The 23,181-nt window shown below is 39.5% G+C and overlaps 3 protein-coding genes across 4 annotated transcripts; 1 reads left to right on the top strand and 2 right to left on the bottom strand.

Annotated features, from left to right (window-relative positions):
- Window positions 1-13: 13 nt before the first annotated feature.
- On the bottom strand, window positions 14-6,080 carry tbc1d25 (TBC1 domain family, member 25). The gene is made up of 7 exons (XM_058050581.2): window positions 5,871-6,080; window positions 4,966-5,075; window positions 4,721-4,875; window positions 4,455-4,582; window positions 4,176-4,364; window positions 3,332-3,607; window positions 14-3,244 (listed from the first exon to the last, which is right to left on the bottom strand). Exons 1-7 carry the CDS (start codon window positions 5,913-5,915, stop codon window positions 1,622-1,624), a joined length of 2,526 nt encoding a protein of 841 aa, XP_057906564.2. The 5' UTR covers window positions 5,916-6,080; the 3' UTR covers window positions 14-1,621.
- On the top strand, window positions 5,584-12,163 carry ccdc22 (CCC complex scaffolding subunit CCDC22). Of its 2 annotated transcripts, none has more exons than XM_058050589.2 (16): window positions 5,584-5,709; window positions 6,975-7,152; window positions 7,849-7,981; window positions 8,235-8,341; window positions 8,792-8,876; window positions 9,125-9,294; window positions 9,388-9,603; window positions 9,704-9,865; window positions 10,120-10,239; window positions 10,367-10,483; window positions 10,553-10,654; window positions 10,742-10,849; window positions 11,105-11,200; window positions 11,336-11,395; window positions 11,480-11,554; window positions 11,626-12,163. In XM_058050589.2, exons 2-16 carry the CDS (start codon window positions 7,105-7,107, stop codon window positions 11,737-11,739), a joined length of 1,713 nt encoding a protein of 570 aa, XP_057906572.2. In that variant the 5' UTR covers window positions 5,584-5,709; window positions 6,975-7,104; the 3' UTR covers window positions 11,740-12,163. The 2 variants fall into 2 exon arrangements, with proteins under 2 accessions (XP_057906572.2, XP_057906571.2); XM_058050588.2 differs by lacking the exon at window positions 5,584-5,709 and adding an exon at window positions 6,399-6,797.
- Window positions 12,164-12,711: 548 nt separating this feature from the next.
- On the bottom strand, window positions 12,712-23,026 carry slc38a5b (solute carrier family 38 member 5b). Its single transcript, XM_058050592.2, has 16 exons — window positions 22,772-23,026; window positions 17,477-17,568; window positions 17,322-17,391; window positions 17,122-17,237; window positions 16,646-16,719; window positions 16,440-16,532; window positions 16,133-16,214; window positions 15,818-15,900; window positions 15,171-15,229; window positions 14,969-15,085; window positions 14,787-14,866; window positions 14,611-14,711; window positions 14,408-14,532; window positions 14,085-14,229; window positions 13,449-13,552; window positions 12,712-13,367 (listed from the first exon to the last, which is right to left on the bottom strand). The coding sequence occupies exons 2-16, from the start codon at window positions 17,539-17,541 to the stop codon at window positions 13,263-13,265; spliced, it is 1,419 nt and encodes a 472-aa protein (XP_057906575.2). The 5' UTR covers window positions 17,542-17,568; window positions 22,772-23,026; the 3' UTR covers window positions 12,712-13,262.
- Window positions 23,027-23,181: the final 155 nt, after the last annotated feature.

The following is a 23,181-nucleotide window of genomic DNA, read 5'->3' as shown; positions in this document are numbered from 1 at the left end:
GCCAAAAGGAGTTGCTGAGAATATTTATTCGTGCCCATTATACAATCATATGAATGGCTAAAAAGTGGAACTGTTACAATTCCGCATGGTAATTAGATAAATGTGTTTTTTTTAATTTACAAATACACATATACAGTAGCTAGATCATAACCCAGCTAGGTACATATTAAAATACTAAATATGATATTTATACATGTAGGAATGGAAGGCAAAGCAAATGTTTGACAAGGAATTTAAAAAAATCTATAGACAAAGGCCTCTCAAAATAAAATATGTAAGCAAAAAACAGTACATTTCAGAAATATGCATTGATTCAAGTAGCTCACTGGGTGTGGTGCGAGGGACATTTTGGCACACAATGTCCACAGTGTGTGTGTGGGGGTGGGGGGGGGGGGGAATTTGGTGTAAAGCAGGACTAGAGATGACACTAAATATTGAAATGAAAATACTTTTCCATTCAATTAACTAGTGAGAAAAAGAAGCAGGCAATGTTATACTCCCATGATACAATAGTAGGTTATACTTTTTTGAATACAGTATATACGTATACTAATACAGTATATGTTGCTACTGATCTGTACTATACAGTTTCAGTGTCAACTCACAAACGATCAACAAAAGCCATATTGCATTTGCTGATGAAACAGTTTTGTTGGCTCATTTGTTCTTGTAATTACCCAGCTAATTTAAATGTTGCTGAAACATGACATGTTTTGTTTATTGAGTCACCCAATAGGGCAGCAGTTTCTACATTGTCAAGATATTTTCAGCACAAATTAAAAAAAAAAAATACACTTGAAGGTTTCTAACACCAGTAAGTGAGGCACTTTTCTAATAATGCAGCATCACGTGCTATTTCGGTTGATACTATTAGTCTCACAGAAGCAAAAATAGCAAAAAACAAAACAAAAAAAAAACATTGGTTACATAGTTGGGACTTATGAGCAGCCTTATCAGCTATGGCAGCTGTCAACACATGGTTTCCCTTGTTCAATACAACAAATTTAAGAAACAGCAAAAAGTGTAAAATTGCTTCAGCTCATTTAATTACATACTGTATATTCCTTGATGACTGATATACTGTGAATTGACTAGAAATAGTATTACAGTACTGTATTTGCATGGGATTGTATTCAATTACTCTGAAAAACAGGGGGAAAGGAGTAAATAACTTAATCCACGCCTTGACCACCCAAATTTAATTTCTTTTGATTTTGTCATATTTCATTAACATGTAATGGAAGATCGTTTAAAGTTGTTGACACATCAGTATGGAAGCTCAAACAAAAACAGGTCATACAGTGAGAGCCTGGGAACTAAAAATATAACTGAATGCACTTGACTTGATCTGATCTGACTTTCCATACCATGTTAATAAAAGTGACAAACTGTATGATATGCGTTAAGTTTAAAGTCCAAAAACCGAAAACCTAAGCAAGCATGCATTGTCCTTATATCTTCAAGTGGGGCCCACAGAAATTAACAATAAATATGATGATGCGTACATGATCAAGCATTCACAGAATTCAATTCAAAGTGGGAGGCTGTCTAAAATAGTCCACACCTCTGTGGGGCTGAGAAGCTCTAGTGAGAATGCAGAGTTAGTGACACTTTGTGTGTATTATGACGAAAGGGACAAGGTTGGTGAAGGAATTGTTGTTGCCAAGTTGTAAGTTGAGTTTTGCGATGAAGACTGAGGGGATGCTAACGGACTATAAATGGGTCGAGCAGAAATGGTTAAAGGCGGGGAGTATTGAGCAGCAGTGACCGATGTCGGGGAGTCTGAACTAACCTCATCCCCTTCTTCCGAGTCCCACACTTCACTCTGCAAGTAGTCTGCAAACAAGGCCTTGGCACGTTGCAGGATCCTGCTCAGGTTGTGGCGCCGTACGAGTCGATCAAAGTGCATGGCGAGCTCATTGTAATCCAGGCTGTTCTTGATGATGTGGTCTCGGTGTTCCAGCAGGATTGACAAGCACAAAAAAAGCATGAAAGGATTGCCTTTTCCGAATTCTTGGGGAGGTGGGAGCGAAAGCGGTTTGATGCTGGCCTCCAGTTTCTGTGAACTGTCCATGTTAACTGTAGCACTTGAGGGTTTGTTGCTTGGAGAAGGGAGGTTGTTGGAGGACGGCCTGGAAATGGGCTGTGAAGAACCCCTTCCAAAAGGCAAAATTGGTGAAGACAGAAAGGATCGATTTTGAGTATGGGAGTTAGACGCAGCTGATGTTTTTAAAGTGGGACTGGTGGTCAAGTTCAACCCTGTACTCCTGAGCAATTGTGCAGAAGATGTGATTACTTTCGGGACAGTTCTTGATAAGGCCTCTCTTCCATTAGTCGTAAATCCAAATGTGGTTTGTGAAGGAGAGTCTGGTGTAGCACCTGACCAACTCGAAGGTAAGGCTGAAGAGGAATGAGACACAGCACCGCTCTTCCAAACTGGTGGACCACTCACAGACGTGGGAGGTGATGATCCAGAAGAAAAGCCATTGTTACAGTATCTTATCAGAGGGGTTCTTTCCCCAGGATCCTCCTCACTGTCAGTGGTGGACTGACGAACTGGAATGCATGGTATTGACTGTGACTCTATCAAACCCTGCTGCGGTTTGACATCCTTCACGTCAAAGCAGTCTTCATTTTGGGCACTATAGTATTTAAAGTCTCCAAAGCTCTCCTCAAGAGAAGGAGAAACACCATGTGCCTTTCCCACGGTTACTTTAGAGACACCGTTATTACTTGCAGATCTAACATCAGGTTCTTCTCTGGAGGGCCGAAGCATATGTTGTCTACGCTGCTTCTCTTTAACTTCCCAGTCTTGCCCAAGGCGATTCTCAGCAGGCTTTTTCTTGTTCATGAAACGTGTAGTTTTATCTGACTGCAATGGCGGTCCAAGGAGCTCCACTTCAGTTTCAGGAGGATCTGGAGGCAAGGAGCTCCAAGTCACCTCAAGCATCCTTAGGGCATCATCAAAGGCAAACTCCCGCTTGAGCTCCAGGAGCAACCAGCGGTAACAGAAGAAGAGGTCATCAGCTCCACGGGAGACCAGATAGGAGTAGAATTCATAATCGGAATACTGCAAAAGCAATTTTAGATGCTGGAACTTAATAGACATCAGTTGTCCGTCAGGTCGGAAGTTCCCCTCCAAGCGTTTCATAATGCCACAGAAGCAAATGAAGGCATGTGCTTCATTGTCCATCACGGCAAGTATCGGCGAGGCGATATCGCTCATCCCTTGACAGTACGAGATCTGAAACATAACAAATATAAATTATAATACATTTAACTGCTGTAATTGTGGGATTTTAAAAGCCTTTTAATAAACCGCTGTAAACACCTGTGGATGTGTGATGGCGAAAGTAGTAAGCAGGTCGGTGAGCGCAGTCAAATGTGGACTGTCTTCTGATCCTGCGTAGTAAGGATGAGCACGATCTGTCCTTAAGACGTCTTTGAGTACATTCCCTCGGATAAATTCAAGATCCTCGTGACTGACGTGGGCCGTCCATTCTTTCTTCAGCTGGTCATACTCTCTCGTCTTCCGCTTCATGTAGTCCATTCTTTCCTGTCCACTCAGTCCGCCTGGATAGACATTAAGGAGGTAGCGCCAAACAACCTAAAAACAGTAGTCATGGAAAAAAATGTATTTTAGCCGAATGGAACATCCTCCTGTTTCCTTGAAAACAAATGAGTCATAGTCATAATAGTCATAGCCACGAGTTTGCAGATATATCATTTTTTTTTGCCAATAGACACCCCTACTTTTGACTATTCATATCTTACACAACCTTATTAGCACGGCGGTCTAGTGGTTAGCGCGCAGACCTCACAGCTAGGAGACCAGGGTTCAATTACACCCTCGGCCATCTCTGTGTGGAGTTTGCATGTTCTCCCCGTGCATGCACGGGTTTCCTCCCACATTCCAAAAACATGCTAGGCTAATTGGCGACTTCAATTTGTCCATGGGTATGAATGTGAGTGTGAATGGTTGTTTGTCTATATGTGCCCTGTGATTGGTTCGCGACTAGTCCAGGGTGTACCCCGCCTCTTGCCCAAAGACAGCTGGGATAGGCTCCAGCACCCCAGCGACCCTCGTGAGGAAAAAGCGGTAGAAAATGAATGAATGAATGAACGATTCCTTATTAGTTGTCAATAATATTTAATGCAACGAAAAGAAACCGCACCTTGCGCAGTGAAGGCTCCACACCGCCATGGTAGATCCGCAGTCTTAATTCCTCAGGCCGTGTCAACTGTCCTTGTCCGTTGAGGTAACTATGAAACTCAGTGTCACTCAGAGGGGGCTTGAAAGGCTTGATCTCCTCCCCATAAGACCAGCTGAAAGCTTGCTGGACTCGAGAGAAGGTCCGACCGACCTAAATCCAAATGTAGAGACCACATGAGCACAGAGACAAAATAAATTGTTTGTCAACAGAGTATGTGGAAGATAAACAATTGAAAGGAACCTGGGACAGTAAGGACTGGGTGAAAGGAAGTGCTGCAGATGCTAAAGATCTAGTCCTTTCTGCAAGAAGCTGCTCAGAGCCAATAACGTCTTTGGGGCTGATGATGTCCCAGTCTTCCATAACGGGACCTGAGATCAAACAGAGAAACACTATAGTAAATGAATCAACATCAGACACCTACCCACTTCATATTATTATAACATAACTATACGATACAACTCTATACTATTTTAAAACAGGCATTTCCCGAGAAAGACTGTTCTTACTGTCTTCTGAAGGTTTCACGTCCATCTTGAGTTGTAGATATGGTTTGGCTGCACTGGCAAATGCAACATCCAAATCACCGTCAGATGTCAAAGACAGGTACATTTCTGCGCCGCTTCCACCTCTAGACATATAACTGATTTCAAAATTCCGCTTCCTAAAAGAAACAAAACAGATTTTGATGGAAATATTGCAAAGGCATTACCTCTGATCCATATAAACTTTAATCATGCAGGAAGATGCTTACCCATTCAAATCAAAGGCTTTTATTAGAATATGCTGCAACACCTCCAATGATGTTATCTGAGGATCTACAGCAAAGGAGCGAAACTCTGCAGGAAGTACTCCATCATATTTCTGAAATGCAATAAAACACAAACTGTAAACAAATAATTACTGTAATTGATATTGATATTTTCAAAGTATTATGTGTTTTTGGTTTGGATCATTTCAGCCACACCAACATTTCTTGTTTATAATATTGGCATAGGTAGGTTATATCTGTTTAAGCTGCGTGGATGAGTGGTTAGCATGTAGGCCACACTGTCAGGAGAAATATGGCCTATGTTTTTTTCTAAAAACATGCAGGTTAGGTTAACTGGCGACTCCAAATTGACCAAAGCTGTGAATGTGAGTCCAGTCCAGGGTGTAGGAATGAATGGTATACAAAGCAATTGGATGGATGGATACGTTTTACCTAGAAAGTTGACGGACACTAGTGATTATAATAACGCTGTTTGCTCTGCTGTGATGCACAAACGCGTGCGCACATCGGTGACGTCATTCCAGACTGCTTTGACGTCTGACTCAAAGTAGGTTGGTTATATTTGGTGTGTGTATTTTTTTTTACATTTTACTGTCAATGTCAGTTTGTGTAAATTTGGATAAAACAGTTTGTCAAAAAAGGAAAGGGAAAGAACGAATGGCCCATAGGCACGACAGCTTCTCAACAACAACAATGGTGACGCTGGAACCACGACAGATTTCGCCGGTAACACAATACATCTATGTTTGTCTGACTGAATAATTACAATAATAAGTATTCTTTACGTGTAGTACGGCAATGTGTACATTAATGTGTACATAGAATAACAGTACGCCAAAACAATTTTGCACAAGATAGCGGAATTGCAAGCTAAATGGCCATCATACCTTTACTTTGACTCGAACCACTCCCCTCTCCTCCTCGCCTGCCATTTTAAGAGGTCCGTTTGAGATCGATGTAGCTCTTTGGAAAATGATCCTTCTTCCATCTACAGCAACATAGAGATCAATAACATGCTGAGGTTAGCCGAGTGGCTCGGCTCGGCTCGGCTCCGCTACTGGTCTTCCTCGGCTTCCCTAGAACTATGGAGGTGTATTATACTACCCTCTACAGGTCATTGTCTGCTATTTTAATATGGTATTTCCGAGTTGAGCTGCAACTACAATGAAGAAATAAGCCATATGACATAAAATCAAATAACTTCACAGCGATAAACTATTATCAAATGAGTTAGACATGTATGTTTGAGTCAATAAAACGAACCATTCCATAATTCCGTGAAACCACTGTCCAACTTTTTTGTCATGAGACTTTTAGCTTTGATGCATGCTGGGAAATGTAGTCTGCATTATTATTTGTGCATTGAATCATTACTGAGTAAAGACTTCAATTCCCATAAACACACTTGTTAATTTTTTTCATTATTGTGTCACTTTTACACTCAAGGAGCCACTCAGTTGTCATTTTTCCCATCTCTGTCGTTGGATAATACCGTTCGCTTCAATCTGGGGCCGGAGGGGACACCTCCGCGATATTTTGTATGAATAATGCATCGCCTTTGACTCGGAGAAAAGGATGGACTCATTGGAGACGAGCTTCTTACCTTGCTAACTAACAAGTAGCTAAATGCTAGCCGATTGGCGCTTACTCCTGTCTTTTGACTACCATGGGGAAAGCCACACTTATGCTAAGTGGCTGCTAAGATAATTGCTGCAAGCTTTTGATGCATTACTACAATTGTGCACGTTGATTGAAACACCGGCGATGGAGGAAGTTGATAAAATCTTGATTCACGCCCTAAAACAAGTCGGCACGTAAGTATTTACTGATGGTTTACCTTTTGAAACAATATTGTTAGATAAAATGTGTTTTACTCAAGTTAGCCAAACTGTGCTTATGCGTGAATGACCATCATATGATGCAACACGTGGGTATAAGAATGTCAGCCTGCAGTAATAAAAATCATCCTAATGCAGTTCTGCCTCTTGCAGAGAGCTGAGTGAGGACATTGACAGCGTCAAAAGTTTCACCAGCGAGCTGATAGTGGAGGCGGTGGTGAGATGTATTCGGGTTATCGATCCTGGGCTTGGCAGCGCATTGCCAACCACGCTCCCTCCCGGCATGTCTGCCCGCTTCAGAGTGGGCATGAGCCTGGCCCAGGCCTGTCAGGTAAGGCACCCCGGAAGCTGCTTTACTTTGAATTTAGTGAGGCAAAGTAGTCTGTAGTAGTAGTTTGTACAGTGGCCGACGGGGGCAAAAGTGCAGCAGCATCACACCAAAAGCAAAAGGCTGCAAATGCCAGAAAACACAATCAAACTAAAAAAAAAAACTGCTTAAGAGAAATGCTGCAAGAAAACGGAAGTTTGTTCGTTACCATGGGAGCCAGACATGACACCTGTCTTTAAAGATGCCCAGAAGATAGTTCATGACTTTTTGAAGATGCAGAAAAAATGACCTGGACGTAACATTTACTAATTTTGTTTTGGATGTTTGTGTATGTTTTTGGCATTTTCTTTGGAATCTGTTTATCTTGCAAGATTGTTGTTCGTGTGTTTTTGGATCGCAGAACATACTCTTTTGACGAAGAAGATGGTGAAAAGAAAGAAAGATATGGAGTGTGGTGCAGAACAAAGATGCATTTAATTATTATTGCTTAGCTTAATAAAACAAAATATGTCACTTCATTTCAAAGATAAACTGGGTCCTGAGTATGTACTGCTGATTTCAGCTTCAGACCACTATAGTACTGTAAAAAAAAAAAAAAAAGAACACCCTGGGAAAATAGGACTGCCATCCCCAAAACTATATCCAATCCATATCTAAAGCTTTTGCCAGGTAGTTGCCAACATGTCTGTTTGTTTGCAGGACATTGGTTACAAAGGTGAGATAGGTTATCAAACCTTTCTGTACAGCAGCGAGACAGAGATTCGTTCACTGCTCATGTTTCTTGTGGAGAAACTGCCTAGAGAAAGCGCCGAGGCCTCTGACCAGCCAACAGGTAATCACATCAAGCACATTGTAAGATCTGCCATTTCTGCCATCTATTAATGCTTTATCATGACAAGGCATTATCAGAAATTGTGCAAACAAAGTCATGTAATGTACGAGTGCATCATGATGAACCAGAGTACCAGTAGTACACAAGCTTGTGATCTGTGTTACATGATGTTATGCATATAATGCAATAAATGCAATGTTCATCCTTACTGACATTTTAAAAAGTAAGCAAATTTTGCTTTTCTTTCCTGTAGGCAAATCCGCAATTCTTCAGAGAGCCATTGCTTCTGCCATTAAAGCTCAGCTGGTTGCACCATGGCTCCCTTCAAACTGCAGGCTGCCACTGCATGGTGAAACACAAGTAAACTCTTAAAAGTTGCACTTTGTTGTTGAGGTAGTGGTTAAAATACACTTTTGATCAAAATTTTAACTTTGGTGAGACAAAAAAATTGCTTGCTCAATGGTGTTTTTTTGTCTTGCTGCCATTTCTTCATTTTGCACTTAGGGTTAGGGTTAGGGTTAGGGTTAGGATTAGGGGTTAGGGTTAGGGTTAGGGTTAGGGCTCTACAAGCTCTACATAGAACCTCAATAAGGCCAAACAGTGAAAAATATAAATTCTTCCACAACTACACTCTTCTCCACCATGCTTGCTACTGTATAGTATGTACAAGAGCACAGCTTCAAAGACGTCAAATGTAATACAAACGCATATGTTCTCATGGCATTCAAATTGTCTTTATCTTAATAAGGAGAACTGGAAGGACTTTGCATGAAATGTTTTCGTTGTCATGTGAGATTTTTCTCTCCGTAGATGTCAGGAGCATTGCACAACTTCCATAGCCAACACCTCAGTTTACCCTACGGTGTTAAAGATCCAGCAAAGAAACCACAGAAAGGTAGGCAGAAGTCTCAATTTGATCAACATCCAAACTATGTAAACTAAAAATGGAAGGGTTTCAAATGTGCTGACCCCCTCTCTGATATGGCTCTTAAGTAGTTAGAAATGCCAACAAGTAACTTGGATAGTTATCTATGTCTATGTTGGAAAAATACATTAAAAAAAGTAAGCTCTGAATCCCAGACTTATATTTATATTTATACAAAAGTAGTCACAGTTGAACTGAAACGCGTGCTATGATTTCAGAGGTAAAGGACTACCAGCGAGATTTTCTACGCCCCGTAACTGCTCAGCTCTCTCATAATGCCTCTTTGGCGGCGTCCATACTGGAGCAGCACACAACTGAGCTCACTGCTGCACAGGAATGGGACAATGAGTGGAACAGCCAGGGACTTCTGTCACGTCTGACACCACAGGTATATGTAGTAATATATATACAGCAGTTTAAACTGCTTTGTAGTTATTTCAGTTTATATGATCAGATGTTTATCTTTACTCTTTATAATCAGGACTACAGGGCCCGAAAACGGACTCGACTGCGTAAACGGATCGAGGAGCAGTTGCGCTCTGCAGCCCTTCCTTCTGCGGAAAGTGCCTTTGGTGCTCTTGGCTCCACCTCTGATTTGTCTGATATATTGCAAGCCTTTAAAGGCGCCACCTCTTCCGACCACATCCTAACAAAGGGCTCGCACTTTACCCACTCCCAGAAATTCACTTTCACACAGGTGCATACTTCTCCTGTTGCAGGCCAAAACAAATGTGTTGGGACTCTATTAATCAGCAACATGTGTATTTGTGTGTATGTGTGTTTTTGTGCGTGATCAGGAAGTGGAAACGGTGGTGTCCGCTGTGCGGCAGGTAGATGTTGATAACCATCAAAGTCAGCAGGAGGAGCTGGCTTCACTGCAACAGCAATTACAGCAACTCTGCATTGACGTGGACCAGCTAACCACCGAACTGAAGCACACGAGTGTCACAAATGCTCAGGTGACACACACACACACACACACACCCATTTGCCTAAATTTAATCCATAATACTTAATAATCAATACATCCGTTTCTATTATATATGTTTCTATTTATCTATAAAGAGCTTGTACATGGTACAGACTTTATTTATAAAAAACCTGTCTCTGCTGTTTGTATATTTAAACTTGTTATCTTTACCTGAAGCTTATTTATATTGTGAGCATATTTTGATTTAGTTCAAATAGACTTATCCGGCACCCATCTGTGTAGGTACTTGATGAGACGAAGCAGCGAGAGCAGCACAACAGTGAGAAGGAGGAAAAGATACAGGTGAAGAAGAAAACCATTGACTTGTTGCCAGATGCTGAGAACAACCTATTGAAGCTGCAGGTGGGTTGAGTGTGGGTTGCCGTTTCTTTAAATATAGCCGAGCTTCCATGTTTCTCTCTCTCTCTCTCTATATATATATATATATATATATATATATATATATATATATTTTTTTTTTTGTCTGTAGGGTCTTGTGGAGGCCAGTGCCAAGCGGGTGGTGAACCTGGCTTCTCAGTGGGAGAAGCACCGTGCTCCACTCATAGACGAACACCGCAGACTGAAAGAAATCTGCAGTAATCAGGATGTAATTATGCTTAGGAAATAAGTATTTATCTATGTGTTTTACTTGGTAATTCATGCGTGTTTTTCTTAGATGGAATCTTCCAGAAAGCTGTCTGAAATCAAGGTTTTACATGACAAAATCCGTGTGTCAACAGAGGAGGCCAAGAAGAAAGAGGAAATGTACAAACAGCTGGTATAAAAAATATATATATACATTTTTTTTTTCACATGACTGCGTGCACCTTTCTGGTGGTCATGTGTGTTTTGTTCTTCAATCCAGGTATCAGAGTTAGAAAATCTGCCCAAGGATGTGTCTCGGGCAGCATACACACAGAGGATTTTGGAGATTGTAAGCAACATTAAGAAACAGAAGGAAGAAATTACCAAGGTAAGATTTGAAATAGGACCAGCATAATTATACATAAGACAAAGCGTCCTAAGACAAAGCGTCATATTGTTTGGGACTAAAGTTTTTTTTTAAAATCAAAATTCTATAAATTGTGTTGTTGCAAAACGCATTTTCTTAGGTATATTGTTCTTATTTTCTCAGGATACCTTTCAGCACAGCATAAAATCACTTGTTGAACTCTTCCAGGAAGGTGCATGTGCTTTTAACAAACCTTTTTGTTTCATTTTTAAACAGATTTTGTCTGACACAAAAGAGTTGCAAAAAGAGATCAACAGCCTCACGGGAAAACTGGACAGGACTTTTGCTGTGACGGATGAACTTGTCTTTAAGGTCCTTTTTTGCTGTCTTTTCTACGTGCTTTACATAGCCGTCACATTTAAGGGGTCCAATTGGAATTGACTCTTATTTATCTACTTTGTCTGTATGAACATTATTCAGTGTTTTATCATTATCGTCACTTGACAGGATGCCAAAAAAGATGAATCTGTCCGCAAGTCCTACAAGTATCTGGCCGCTCTGCACGAAGTACAATAAACATTCTGGATATTCTTGATTTCAATATTTTTTTTTGATTTGCAATGTTATACTCACCTTTGCTCTCTTTTGTAGAACTGCAGTCAGTTGATCCAGACCATTGAGGACACCGGTACAATTCTGAGAGAGATAAGAGATCTGGAAGAGCAGGTAGGATTTGGGTGTTGTACAGTAATTTTTTTTTGATATATATTTACATGTATGCTCTATTTTATCGACAGATTGAGACAGAAAATAGTAACAAAACGGTGGCTAATCTGGAGAGGATTCTAGAAGACTACAAGGCCATAAGACAGGAGAATTCTGCACTTGCTGCCAAGGTTAGAGAGGGCTGACTCTATACTACCTAGTGATGGTCACACTTAAAAACAACTGTTGTTGTTGCTCCTTAATTAGACTGAAACACATCATCGAAAGGTATGATTACAGTCCATTAACACCACTTCATTACCATTGGGTGCTGATTTTCTTTATAAAGATCATCCGATATTTATATCATGGAATCTGAACAAGCATTTTATTATGTAGTAATGATACTCATGTCTGATGCCAGATTTTTCATGTTTAAACACATTTCTGTCCACGCATGCTCAGACTATTTATACCCTAAATTAAGCAGCAGTGGACAGCAGACGCTGCTGCCTGAGCTGCCTTATTGGTTTAAAAAGACCATTGATGTTATTGTTTGAATCATTTTCAGACCGTTTATGGTATTTGAATGTTGTAGACTTGATGTCTAGATCTATTATTAAACTATTGTTTACAAAGTATCTGACTTATAAACTTTATTGCCAAATCTAATTCACAAACAGACACCACTTCAGAAATGTATAGCAATGTGTTCAGCTGCCATCACACATTGATTGTTGCTGTACGTTAAGATCTGTTAACATTTGGTGAGGGGCCTGATTGGTTTCAAGCGGCCTCCTTTTCAGACCATTGGACGGCACCACCTGAGGTCAAATGCCAAGCAGCTGAGATGCTCCTTAAGAAGTCTGTCAGGAAGTCAGCACTTAACAGCTGCTGTTCAGGCACTTGACACTCTTTTTAAGTATTGCAGCTCAGGAACGTGACTCCTGTACTGCTGTAGCACATGAATTTGATACTAAGATGGCTGGAAGCCCTGGATCTCCAGTGTGCCGTTAGACTGAAGGCAGGGAACGTGCTGGGGAGCAGAAACTGGAGATGCAGGGACCCATTGTGGACTCAAGGACCCGGGACTGGAGAGAAGCCAAACTTACACTCTGGACTGCTTACCACTCAATCAAATGGCATAATAGAATGGATAATAACAATCAAAACACAGATTCAATCTTTTGAAAATATTTATTGAACAATATACATTGTCCAGAATAAATGTAAACAACCAAAGCAATTGGTTCCATTATACCAAATTAATTGGTTTATAGTATAGCCATGCATTACCAGACTTTGTCGTTTTGACTTTGTCTCATGTTTCTATAGTTTGGGAAGTACTGCTCAGCAGTATTACAAAAGTACAACAATCAAATGACCAGAATTGTCCCACCCAGAGTGTTTGGTCTTTGATTTGGGAATTGTCATTAATGCTCCATTATTGTTTTGCATTTTTCGGGAATTAGCCTCCATGATTAGCCTTTATTGAAGCTCGTAGCAATGGTGGCTTCCATGGGCAACATAAGCAGGCTGACACTACCCGCCTATGTGTCGTGGTGTGTATATGACAGGACACACACCTTTTTGACACCATGAAGGAACAGAATGTCCTCTTAAATAAATGAATGAGCTGTCAAAAGCACTGGCCAAAACCATCCAGCAGGAAGTGGAAGGGCTGTGTGCAAGAAGCGTGGCTGCTGTTACCGTCCAGCTTGGAAGCACTTTAATGTCCCCCCACATTTCGTTTTTCCCCGCTCATCCAATCAATTCCAATGAATGTGAGGCTCATCGTCATGAATATAAACCCCAGTGCTGTGAAACATGCAGCCTGAAAAACGCCAAAAATGAACAATGTTAGCATGGAATCAAATAATTGACCAATGATGTGCTAAAAGATGAAGAAATCTACCTGGATCTTTGGTCTTGAGTTCATGGGCTCTTGCTCAGTGGGTATGATGCGGATATAGAACAGTCCAGGAAGGATGAAGATCAGACTGGGAGCGGTCGTTGCCCCTGAACATAGAAAAGATGGGCTATATTGATATTTTATTATGGTTCCATATTAATAATGAATGTTTTTTTTAAAGGAAAAATAAATTTTTAATTATGACTTAACTCGGCATCATTAATGTTCTTATACAAAAGTAATTTATTTATATGAGTTAATATGATACCAGTAGGGCGTCACGGTGGTCGAGTGTTTAGCACGCAGACCTCACAGCGAGGAGACCAGGGTTCAATTCCACCCTCGGCCATCTCTGTGTGGAGTTTGCATGTTCTCCCCGTGTATGCGTGGGTTTTCTCCGGGTACTCCGGTTTCCTCCCACATTCCAAAAACATGCTAGGTTAATTGGCGACTCCAAATTGTCCATAGGTATGAATGTGAGTGTGAATGGTTGTTTGTCTATATGTGCCCTGTGATTGGCTGGCGACCAGTCCAGGGTGTACCCCGCCTCTCGCCCGAAGACAGCTGGGATAGGCTCCAGCACCCCTGCGACCCTCGTAAGAAAAAGCGGTAGAAAATGAATGAATGAATGAATGATACCAGTAATGCCGAAGATGTCTCGAATGTTGGGGACAAGGATGACCAGCAAGTTGACGGTAAACAACAGACACAGGGCAATGGCGATGTGACGCAGCCAGTGGAAAGGTTTCCCAGGGAACAGAAGCTGCTGCAAGGCACGGCGGATCTGATGGAAATAGAGACACAATATTGTACGGTAAGCATGTCAGACTTTATTTCTTTCTCATTATTATTTATGTCTTTCTACTCAAAATGACAGTTGCTAACAATCATCTCTCTGTATACTTTTGTGTTTTGTTTCTATTTATGTTACTGTACTGTGAGAGAAATATGCATGTTCATACAGGAAAGAGGACCACTGGGACAGTGAGGGTGACGGCAACCAGGACAGCCAATCGCACACAGAGAATCAGAGTGTCCAGGGTGTCCACCTTACTGTAGGTATGGAGGAGCTCTGCTTCTGTGTTTTCTGTTACAATGAAATATAATTAAAATTTCAGGTCAAACGGAACTAAAGAATATGCTTTGAAAAGAGTTTTGCTCTCACCGTAGAAGGTCAAGTAGCCAAATACTGCAGTTAGGAAGTACATAATGAACATGCCAAGGATGGAAACATTGCCAATATTCTGCATTCTTCTCTTTGTTGGGCTTGAGGGGTACAGATACAATGTAAAATATTGTTATAATATCCTGTAATGAATACTTTTATTGTTAGTGTCCTACCTTCTTAGTTCAGTGTAGATGGGAAGAACCTCAGGGTGACATACAAAAGCGAATGCCAGAATTGGAATAGCATACGCCGTCTGCAAACAAAAAAGACAAATATCTTCACCTCATGTGGGAATCATGTATGCATTCCAATGTGATGGTTAGTGAAAGATAAAGCAAATTTAATCCGTGCTCACCTCTTGATTGATGGTGAAGAACTTGGTGGTACATGCATCCTCTGAAATGTCTGCGCTTACAGAGTAGTTGCCAAACACTTCCAGTGGACACGCAATGTTGAATTTCTTGTAGATGACCTTATGCGACAGAGCAAGAGATGTAATGTACTGCTTTATTACATTGAATTTCTCTGGTATTGATTAAAATAAGATATAGACTTACCACAGAGAGGAAGAACACCATGCAGGAGAGAGAAAAGCCACTTGTGTAACCCAGATAGCCTTAGAAGCACAAAAATATGTAGCATTAATCAAGAAATACTCATTTTTTTCCTGTGTTTCCTTTTATTATTCTTGACCAAAAGCAATTATCTCTGTACATCAGGGCTCTGTAGACCAGGGGTCTTAAACACACAGCCCGCGGGCCAAATGTGGCCCGCAGGACACTAGTTTGAGGCCTCCACCTTTATGAAAGTTTAATGTTTGATATGGATGCTGTATGGTATCATGTACCCAGAAAAAATTATTACGTTTGATTAATGTTCATGTTAAAGGTTAAATAACTGTTAATAGTTATCCTCCCTATCCGTGTGGAAGTGGTAAGTTTTTGGCTATTTAAGTTTAAAGGAAATAACTTGAAGGCTACCGTTTAGGTCGCTAGCTCTCTAGTTTGCGAGTTAGCATGTGTCTCAAGACCGTGCAGTTGCGCAATATGTTGTAAATAAAAAGAGTATAAATGTGACCAGTCGTGTTTTGTCATGTCTACAGGGCTCTAATAATGCTTTGTTAATTTTAATCTGAAAAAATAATTTGTCTACTGTATTCAAATACTGTATGTATAATTGGAAGAAAGCCAAGGTGAAAACATACCTAGGTGCTTCATCAGGGCCAAAGGTAGGATTATGCCAACAGTGACTAGGATGATGAGGTAATTCCCATTCATGAACCATTCACTTTGTGAAGAAGATAAAAAAAAGACAGTAGTTTTGCCACAACATTCGCACTGTAATTGTGGAATGATGTATTATACATCCATATAATTAATACTCAATATATTTGGACAATTATGTAATCAATAACTCAAGTGAGTTGAGTGGATAATGAAAATAGATTTGTTACAATTACCATAATTACCACAATTACATAACTAGTTTCAAAGATAATATTTAAATATTTAGTACTTACTTAGAACGAGATGTTTGGCCTAAAAAAGCCTGGATTACCAGCGGTAATTCTGATTTCACAATAAACAGGTAGCTGGACATAGCTGCAAAAAAAACCAAACATTATTCTGCAACATTCTCTCTTCCAATTACAACAAGTTCCATGAATAATGTTAGCGATATACCTGAATAAACTAAGAAACAGTTTTGACAAAATCTTGGTTAAAAATAGATTGGTTTAAGTTTTAGTTCAGTTGACTTATTGAACTCAGTCCCATGTTTCAGTTTCCATGCCCATTTAATTCCCATGGAATTGAAAGCAACCTTACCGCCAATATTATGCAGCGTGATGACAACAGCTGCTATAATCTTGCCCGGATGACCGAATGCTCTCATACCCAGGTGCTCATAGGCACGAATACCTGGAAAAAAAAAAACAACAAAATCACATAACATATAAGTGAAATAGAAAACAGTGGAAGTCATGTGAAGCAAGTCTTTTTTTGTGTATTTTCTAAATATTTTGAAGCCTTACCCACTACTCCAGCACTACGGAGCAGGAGATGGATGGAGTAACAGGACAGACACGCAATGCATATCAAAAGGACCCTGTTAAAATCACACAGCAACAAGAGATGAGGCCATGTAGAAATTCTCAATCTCATCTAGTGCTGTGTGACATTAAATTTCAGCTCAACATTTGCAATAAAAGTGACTTGTCATAATTATAATCATTAGATTCCACCCTGAATGTCTAGATTTATTCATTTAAGAAAGACAGTGACAGTGCATATCAATCAAAATGTACAGAATCATGTACAGTACAGGCCAAAACTATGAACGAACACATGTGGAATTATGTATTTAAGTAGCAAAACCTGCTGGTGTTGCATGTTTTGACATATTTCTTACAATATACACACACAGGGATTTAAAGTATAAAATGTACAGTCGTCCCTTGCTACATCACTTATTCATATAGCCACTGTATACAAATGATTATACACTCACAAGAAAAGCACAATGCCTGTGTTCGACATCGCGTACGAAAGTCCCAGGATTCCACTGCCCATGATGGCGTTGCTCAGGTTAAAGACAGACATGCCAAACGAGGTCTTACCCTCAAACTGAAAGACAATTAAGAAGCAGTGTTAAGCATAAGAACATAAAAAAAAACATGTTAATTTGTTGTAGTAGTTTGTTGTACTCACATCCGTAAACTGAGGCCTCTTTGATGGTTTGTTATTGTGCTGTAGAAACATTTGTTCCTCTTGTGGGACTCTGGTAGTGGAATATTGTACTTTAAATGTTCACAATAACAATAAAATTCCAGATGTATTAATCATTTGAAAAGAATATAACATACTCTCCGTCCAATGCCACTGCAGCGCCATTGTGTTGATTATCATTTGATAGTTTGTCCATTTCCATATTCAAATGGACTGGAAGTTAAAAGTTCTAAAAAACACAAAAAAACAGCCAATAATTCACAGTTGATTTGTTAAAAATAATTTCGCTCTCCTGGCGACCAGTCCAAAGTCAGCTGGGATAGGCTCCAGCGACCCTTGTGAGGATAAGCGGAATAGAAAATCGAAGGGTGGAATTTCACTGTCTCCAAGCAAGATGCACAATTACGCAATTGGTTATCAGAACATGCTAAAGCAACGCCAAAGGTGAAAAGAGACAACACAATATAAATACAGGGATATGTACGTACATCTATAGAGGAGGATACAATTGTAATTACAAGACTGAAGTTGTGATATACACCAAGGGCCATTAAACCTGCATAAGGATGAGAAGTTTTGAGGACAGTTTTAACACTTCTGGTTAGATGTTGGAACAGACCCAACGTGTCCTGTTGGGTTTGTAGATGTTGGAACAAACCCAACACGTTCTGGTTAGATGTTGGAACAAACCCAACAGGTTCTAGTTAGATGTTGGAACAAACCCGACATGTTCTGTTCTAACAAACATGTTCTGTTGAGTTAAGAACATGTTGGGTTTATGACATGTTGGAACAAACTCAACACGTTCTGGTTAGATGTTTGATCTAGATCAGGGGTGGGCAAACTTTTTGACTCGCGGGCCGCATTGATATGACAAAATTTACGGGGGGGGGGCAGACTATATATTTTACACGTAACAGTCCACCTGGTATTATTGTATCTGTAAAATTGTCATGCAATCTGCTATTATTATTTATTATTTTATATTTAAATATTTTAAAAATAATAAAATATTATAATAATTACAATAAAATTAAAATAATAATTATCAGATTATTATTATGTAAAATATGCAAATATAATAATATTATATATAATTAATATAATAATTAGCATTAATATAATAATTATAATAATCATAATAGTTCTAATAATAGTTATAATAATCTAATAATCTAATAATAATCTAATAATAATAATAATTATTATTATTATTATGTGCTTGTGTCCCATTTTTCAGGAGCACTTTGTAAACAACAGACCATGTCAAAAAACGAAATTGATAAAACCATCAAAAGGTTGGCTCAGGCCATGATGCCAGGTTGTATGTTGAGTTTAAATGAAATACTTTGGAAAGATTGGGCGGGCCGTATTCAAACACTTGGCGGGCCGGATGTGGCCCCCGGGCCGTAGTTTGCCCACCCCTGATCTAGATGTTTTATTTAACCAGAATGTGTTGGGTTTGTTCCAACATTCAACCAGAACATGTTGGGTTTGTTCTGACATCTAACAAATGTGTTCTGTTGGGTTTAGAACATGTTGGGTTTGTTCTAACAGAACATGTTTGCTAGATGTTGGGTTGGTATGTTGGGTTTGTTCCAACATCTAGCAAACATGTTCTGTTGGAACAAACCCAACACGTTCAGGTTAGATGTTGGAACAAACCCAACACGTTCTGGTTAGATGTTGGAACAAACCCAACAGGTTCTTGTTAGATGTTGGAACAAACTCAACACGTTCTGGTTAGATCCAACATCTAACAAACCCAACATGTCCTGTTGGGTTTGTTCCAACATCTAACAAACATGTTCTGTTGCGTTTAGAACATGTTGGGTTTATGAGATGGAACAAACTCAACACGTTCTGGTTAGATGTTTGATCTAACCAGAATGTGTTGGGTTTGTTCCAACATCCAACCAGAACATGTTCTGTTGGGTTTAGAACATGTTGGGTTTGTTCCAACAGAACATGTTTGCTCGATGTTGGAACAAACCTAACATGTTCTGTTTGATGTTGATGTTGGGTTAGATGTTGGATCTAACCAGAACATGTTGGGTTTGTTCCAACATCTAACCAGAAGTGTCAACTTACCCATGGACATATGACCAGTCTCTAGAAAGTTTAAACACTCACTGAATTTTCATAACATGAATACATTTGTCATATATTATTTTTTAATGTTAGATTTACTACTGTTTCTTGTAATTCTTCTTTTTTTTCTTCTTTCAGCGTGGCCTGAACATGTGTTCGTCCAAACAGAAACACTGATAAAAAAAAAAAGTGTGCGTCATTGAGAAAATAACACAAGCAGCACAGACATGTAAGCTGGAGCCCAGCTTATGTCATCCTTTTCAAAGTACACGACTGAGACCATCGAGCCAAAACAAACCTTTCCTCACGTGTCTCTATTTGGTTAAGAAGAGTCAAAGCCGTCTTCATGTCAAGTCAGATTGATCATAGAAGTTATCTGAGGACGCTTCACTTTTTGGTGCAAGTCTATATAAAGTATACTGTGCATTCACTTTCCATTCACTTACCATCAGAAAGCACCTTTGGACATTTTGCAGGAAAATGTACAAGTTTAGTTTAACTAAACTAGTTTTTGTACTATAACACAATGGTGAGGTCAATTATCTGACATTAGGTCACTGTGGCATCCACGAATGAAACTACTGTAAGAATTATGTATCAATTGACATGGACTTAAGACTGTTAAATATTCATTCATCTTATTTTCAGGCTATGCGTTTTTACTGTAATCTAGCAATTAGCAGTAAACTACTATTTCCTATGGTTGCTTAAAAGTGTTTATGTGATTGGAGACTAGCAACCCTGGGGTTAGCTTTGCTAGCTTTGCTAGCTTTGCTAGCTAACAGCCATATGTCCCAACAATTGTTTCCAACTGAAATGTAAGTAATCTACTTATTCTATTATTATTATTATCTATTAGCAATTATTATTATTATGATATATTACATATAAATGTATTATCCATTATGTCATTATCTAGGAAGAAAGACTGAAAAGTGACGATGGTTAGCCAGTAGCTTGTTAGCTCGCTCCTACCTAATATAGTAGACATAAGTGTAAATAAGGCATTTAAGATGTAAATAAGGCTTGTGTTTGGATGTTACTGTAAATGTGTTCCAGCAGAGTGATGGGCAGATAGGAATTAATTGTTTGGAATGGTCACCTTGATCAGTTTCTTTGCCTGTTTTTTTTTTTCTTCTAATGTTACGATTCCAGGATAAAAGACTATAGTGGCTGGATCCTATCCCAGCACACACCCTGTACTGGTCACCAGTGAGGCGGACGTGCTAACCACATTCACCACAGCATGTCCCAGACCAGATGTTTTTTTTTTTTAGCTACATTTTGGCCAACAAGGCTATCAAATATGTGGATATCTGCACTGAGGACCTCAGTAGTGACAGACAACGTGATAAAAGCTGAGAATGACCTCCCTGTTCAAACATGGCAGATCTGCTTTCTCAGGCAGTGACACTTTGTACAAGAGTAGTCACGTGGCTCTTTCTAATAGTGTCCCAACACAAATAGAAACTATAAATGTCTATCCTGTACTGTACTGCCATGCATTACAGTGTATGGTCTCAACTGACCATGGTCCAAAATTAAACATGAATGTACTGTACTAATGGAAGAAGACGTACTGTAAAATAGCCTATTTACCCAATCTAATATGAAAATGTCAGTAAATAATGTAATACTTGGTACAGTTAATATGAACTGTATCTCAATCATATACTGCATTGGAGAACAATACAAAATCTTGATGTTTGCAGTGGAATTGTGGACAAAGACAAATGTTCAATGCACCAAGCAGGTTTTACATTCAATTTCCAGTCTCAAAGTTCACTCGGTTATTTACATGGAATTTAGATTCCCCTCCAAACAAACTGAATATACCGTTTAGAAAAGTCAGATTTACTTCTAAAATATCTCTACCCACCCTGTTTCCCATTTGAAAAAAAAGTCTCCAGCTCTGCTCTCTGGAAAAATCCCAAACTCCAACACATGAGCTTTTTAAAGACTTTCCAAGATGTATATTTCATCTTCATCGCTGTACTATTTTCAGTATTGCAAAAAGGCCTCAGTGTAGTCCTTTTTAGCGACAATCTCACACAGTAATTACTATAACCCTCACATTTCTTTTCTAACCGGATGGTGTTGAGTTATTTACAGTGGATAGTAGTTTCCTTTATAAAGTATTGTCCCTGCAGAATATACGTATATTCTAATAAAAGCGAGGAGTGTATTCACTTTGGGGAGATACAGTATATATACTTTTCCGAAAGGTCCACTGTTGAACAGCTTCCTTTTCCTTTGCTCTTTCTGTCGCTCAGATCACACATTCTAATTGAAAGGCCTGCGTCCAAGCTATGCTTTCACTCATTCACCAAAATCATTATTACAGTTGCATTAATATGGAGAATGTCATCAAATACTTATTTTGGTACTGTATGCACTTGAAATATGCATGAAGAGTACTAGCTCTAGTACTTCAAAAAGCCCAAGGTAGTATCGCGGTTATTTTCAAGTAATGAACCCGACCTACAGTATATGTTTTGAGTGTCTGGCAAGCGACAACATGCTGGGAGCTTTCCTGCTATCATATAGCTGCACAAATTATACACACGTCACATACAAAGACGGCCATTGGTCGCTCATGAATTGCATGAATGTATAAAACGGTATATGTTCAAAATTCAAATTGCATTTGTTGCTTTGTACGATATTGTGCAAATACTGTATAGTACTCTATTGTTTGGTTTGACACTCGTTACTACTGAGCCGACCCAATCCAAAGGCGAGATTTTATACAACCTCCTATGTCAGCGCTTATAGGTAATAACTATATAAATAAATTCAGATTTTTGCCTCCTGGAAGCCATTTGCCTATATTGTCTAATGGGCCAGCTGGCTCTTGTAAGGGCTGTTTACATTTTGCCGCAAAAAAAAACTAAATCCATCTAAGATGTAAATAATAAATAATACCAAATTAAATAAAAGACAGTCAACCGGTCATGCAAAACACAAAGTATTTAAATATAAGTGATAATGCACTTCCATAAATTATATTCTCATATGGTTTTATGGTGGGGGAATTTCACAATGATGACATGGCATCTGCTGCAATTACTGGTTACTGGGTATTCAATTCGCATTGGAGAGTAACAACTTATCTATTGAAACTATTACTACTTCTACTCAGAATTATTATGGTTCGCATTAAATGTAAGTAAGTATTTGAACCATTGGAGGGGAAAGAACCCTCGCATGCACACTGAACGCAACACCAATGCTCTTGAAGAGCGCAGCAGTGTTCTTCTTGGTGAGCAGAACTCCTCAAGAAGTCAAACCACGTGGCAACAGTCAGTCCAGCTCACGGAGCACAGTGTTGGGGCACTTACCTCCTCAAACAAGTCCAGCTGATATCAGAAGCAGGGTGGTCTTGTGCTGTGCAGTCTTGATGCCAGAGCCTTGCTTTGGGCCAAGAAGGTGGAAATACGGGTCTGATTTGGAGCCCTGAATGGAAACAAACTGTGGCTGTGGAATCGGTTTAGAAGAGAGGAACAAATATGGGAACAGGGAGTGAGAAGCAAGGGGGGGAGCTGCTGAAAATGATGGTTTCAAGTTTCTGGTGATGTCACATGTGTAGGCAGGCACTCTGCTTCCTTTCCACAAAAAGAAAACACTTTCAATGTGACTTTTTGTCAGGGTTCTGTTTGTGGATTGGTCTGTGGCAGACTGCCAGGGATACTATGTCCACTTCATACTCATTGACTTGTTTTTCTGGTTAAAGAAGCACTGTCGTCCAGTG

Source organism: Doryrhamphus excisus, linkage group LG15, assembly GCF_037039965.1.
Source record: "Doryrhamphus excisus strain RoL-2023G ecotype Guam linkage group LG15, RoL_Dexc_Guam_v1.1, whole genome shotgun sequence".
Classification (NCBI taxonomy): Eukaryota; Metazoa; Chordata; class Actinopteri; order Syngnathiformes; family Syngnathidae; genus Doryrhamphus; species Doryrhamphus excisus.
The sequence above is the reverse complement of the archived record's forward strand: the minus strand, read 5'-3'. Positions and strand labels throughout refer to the sequence as shown.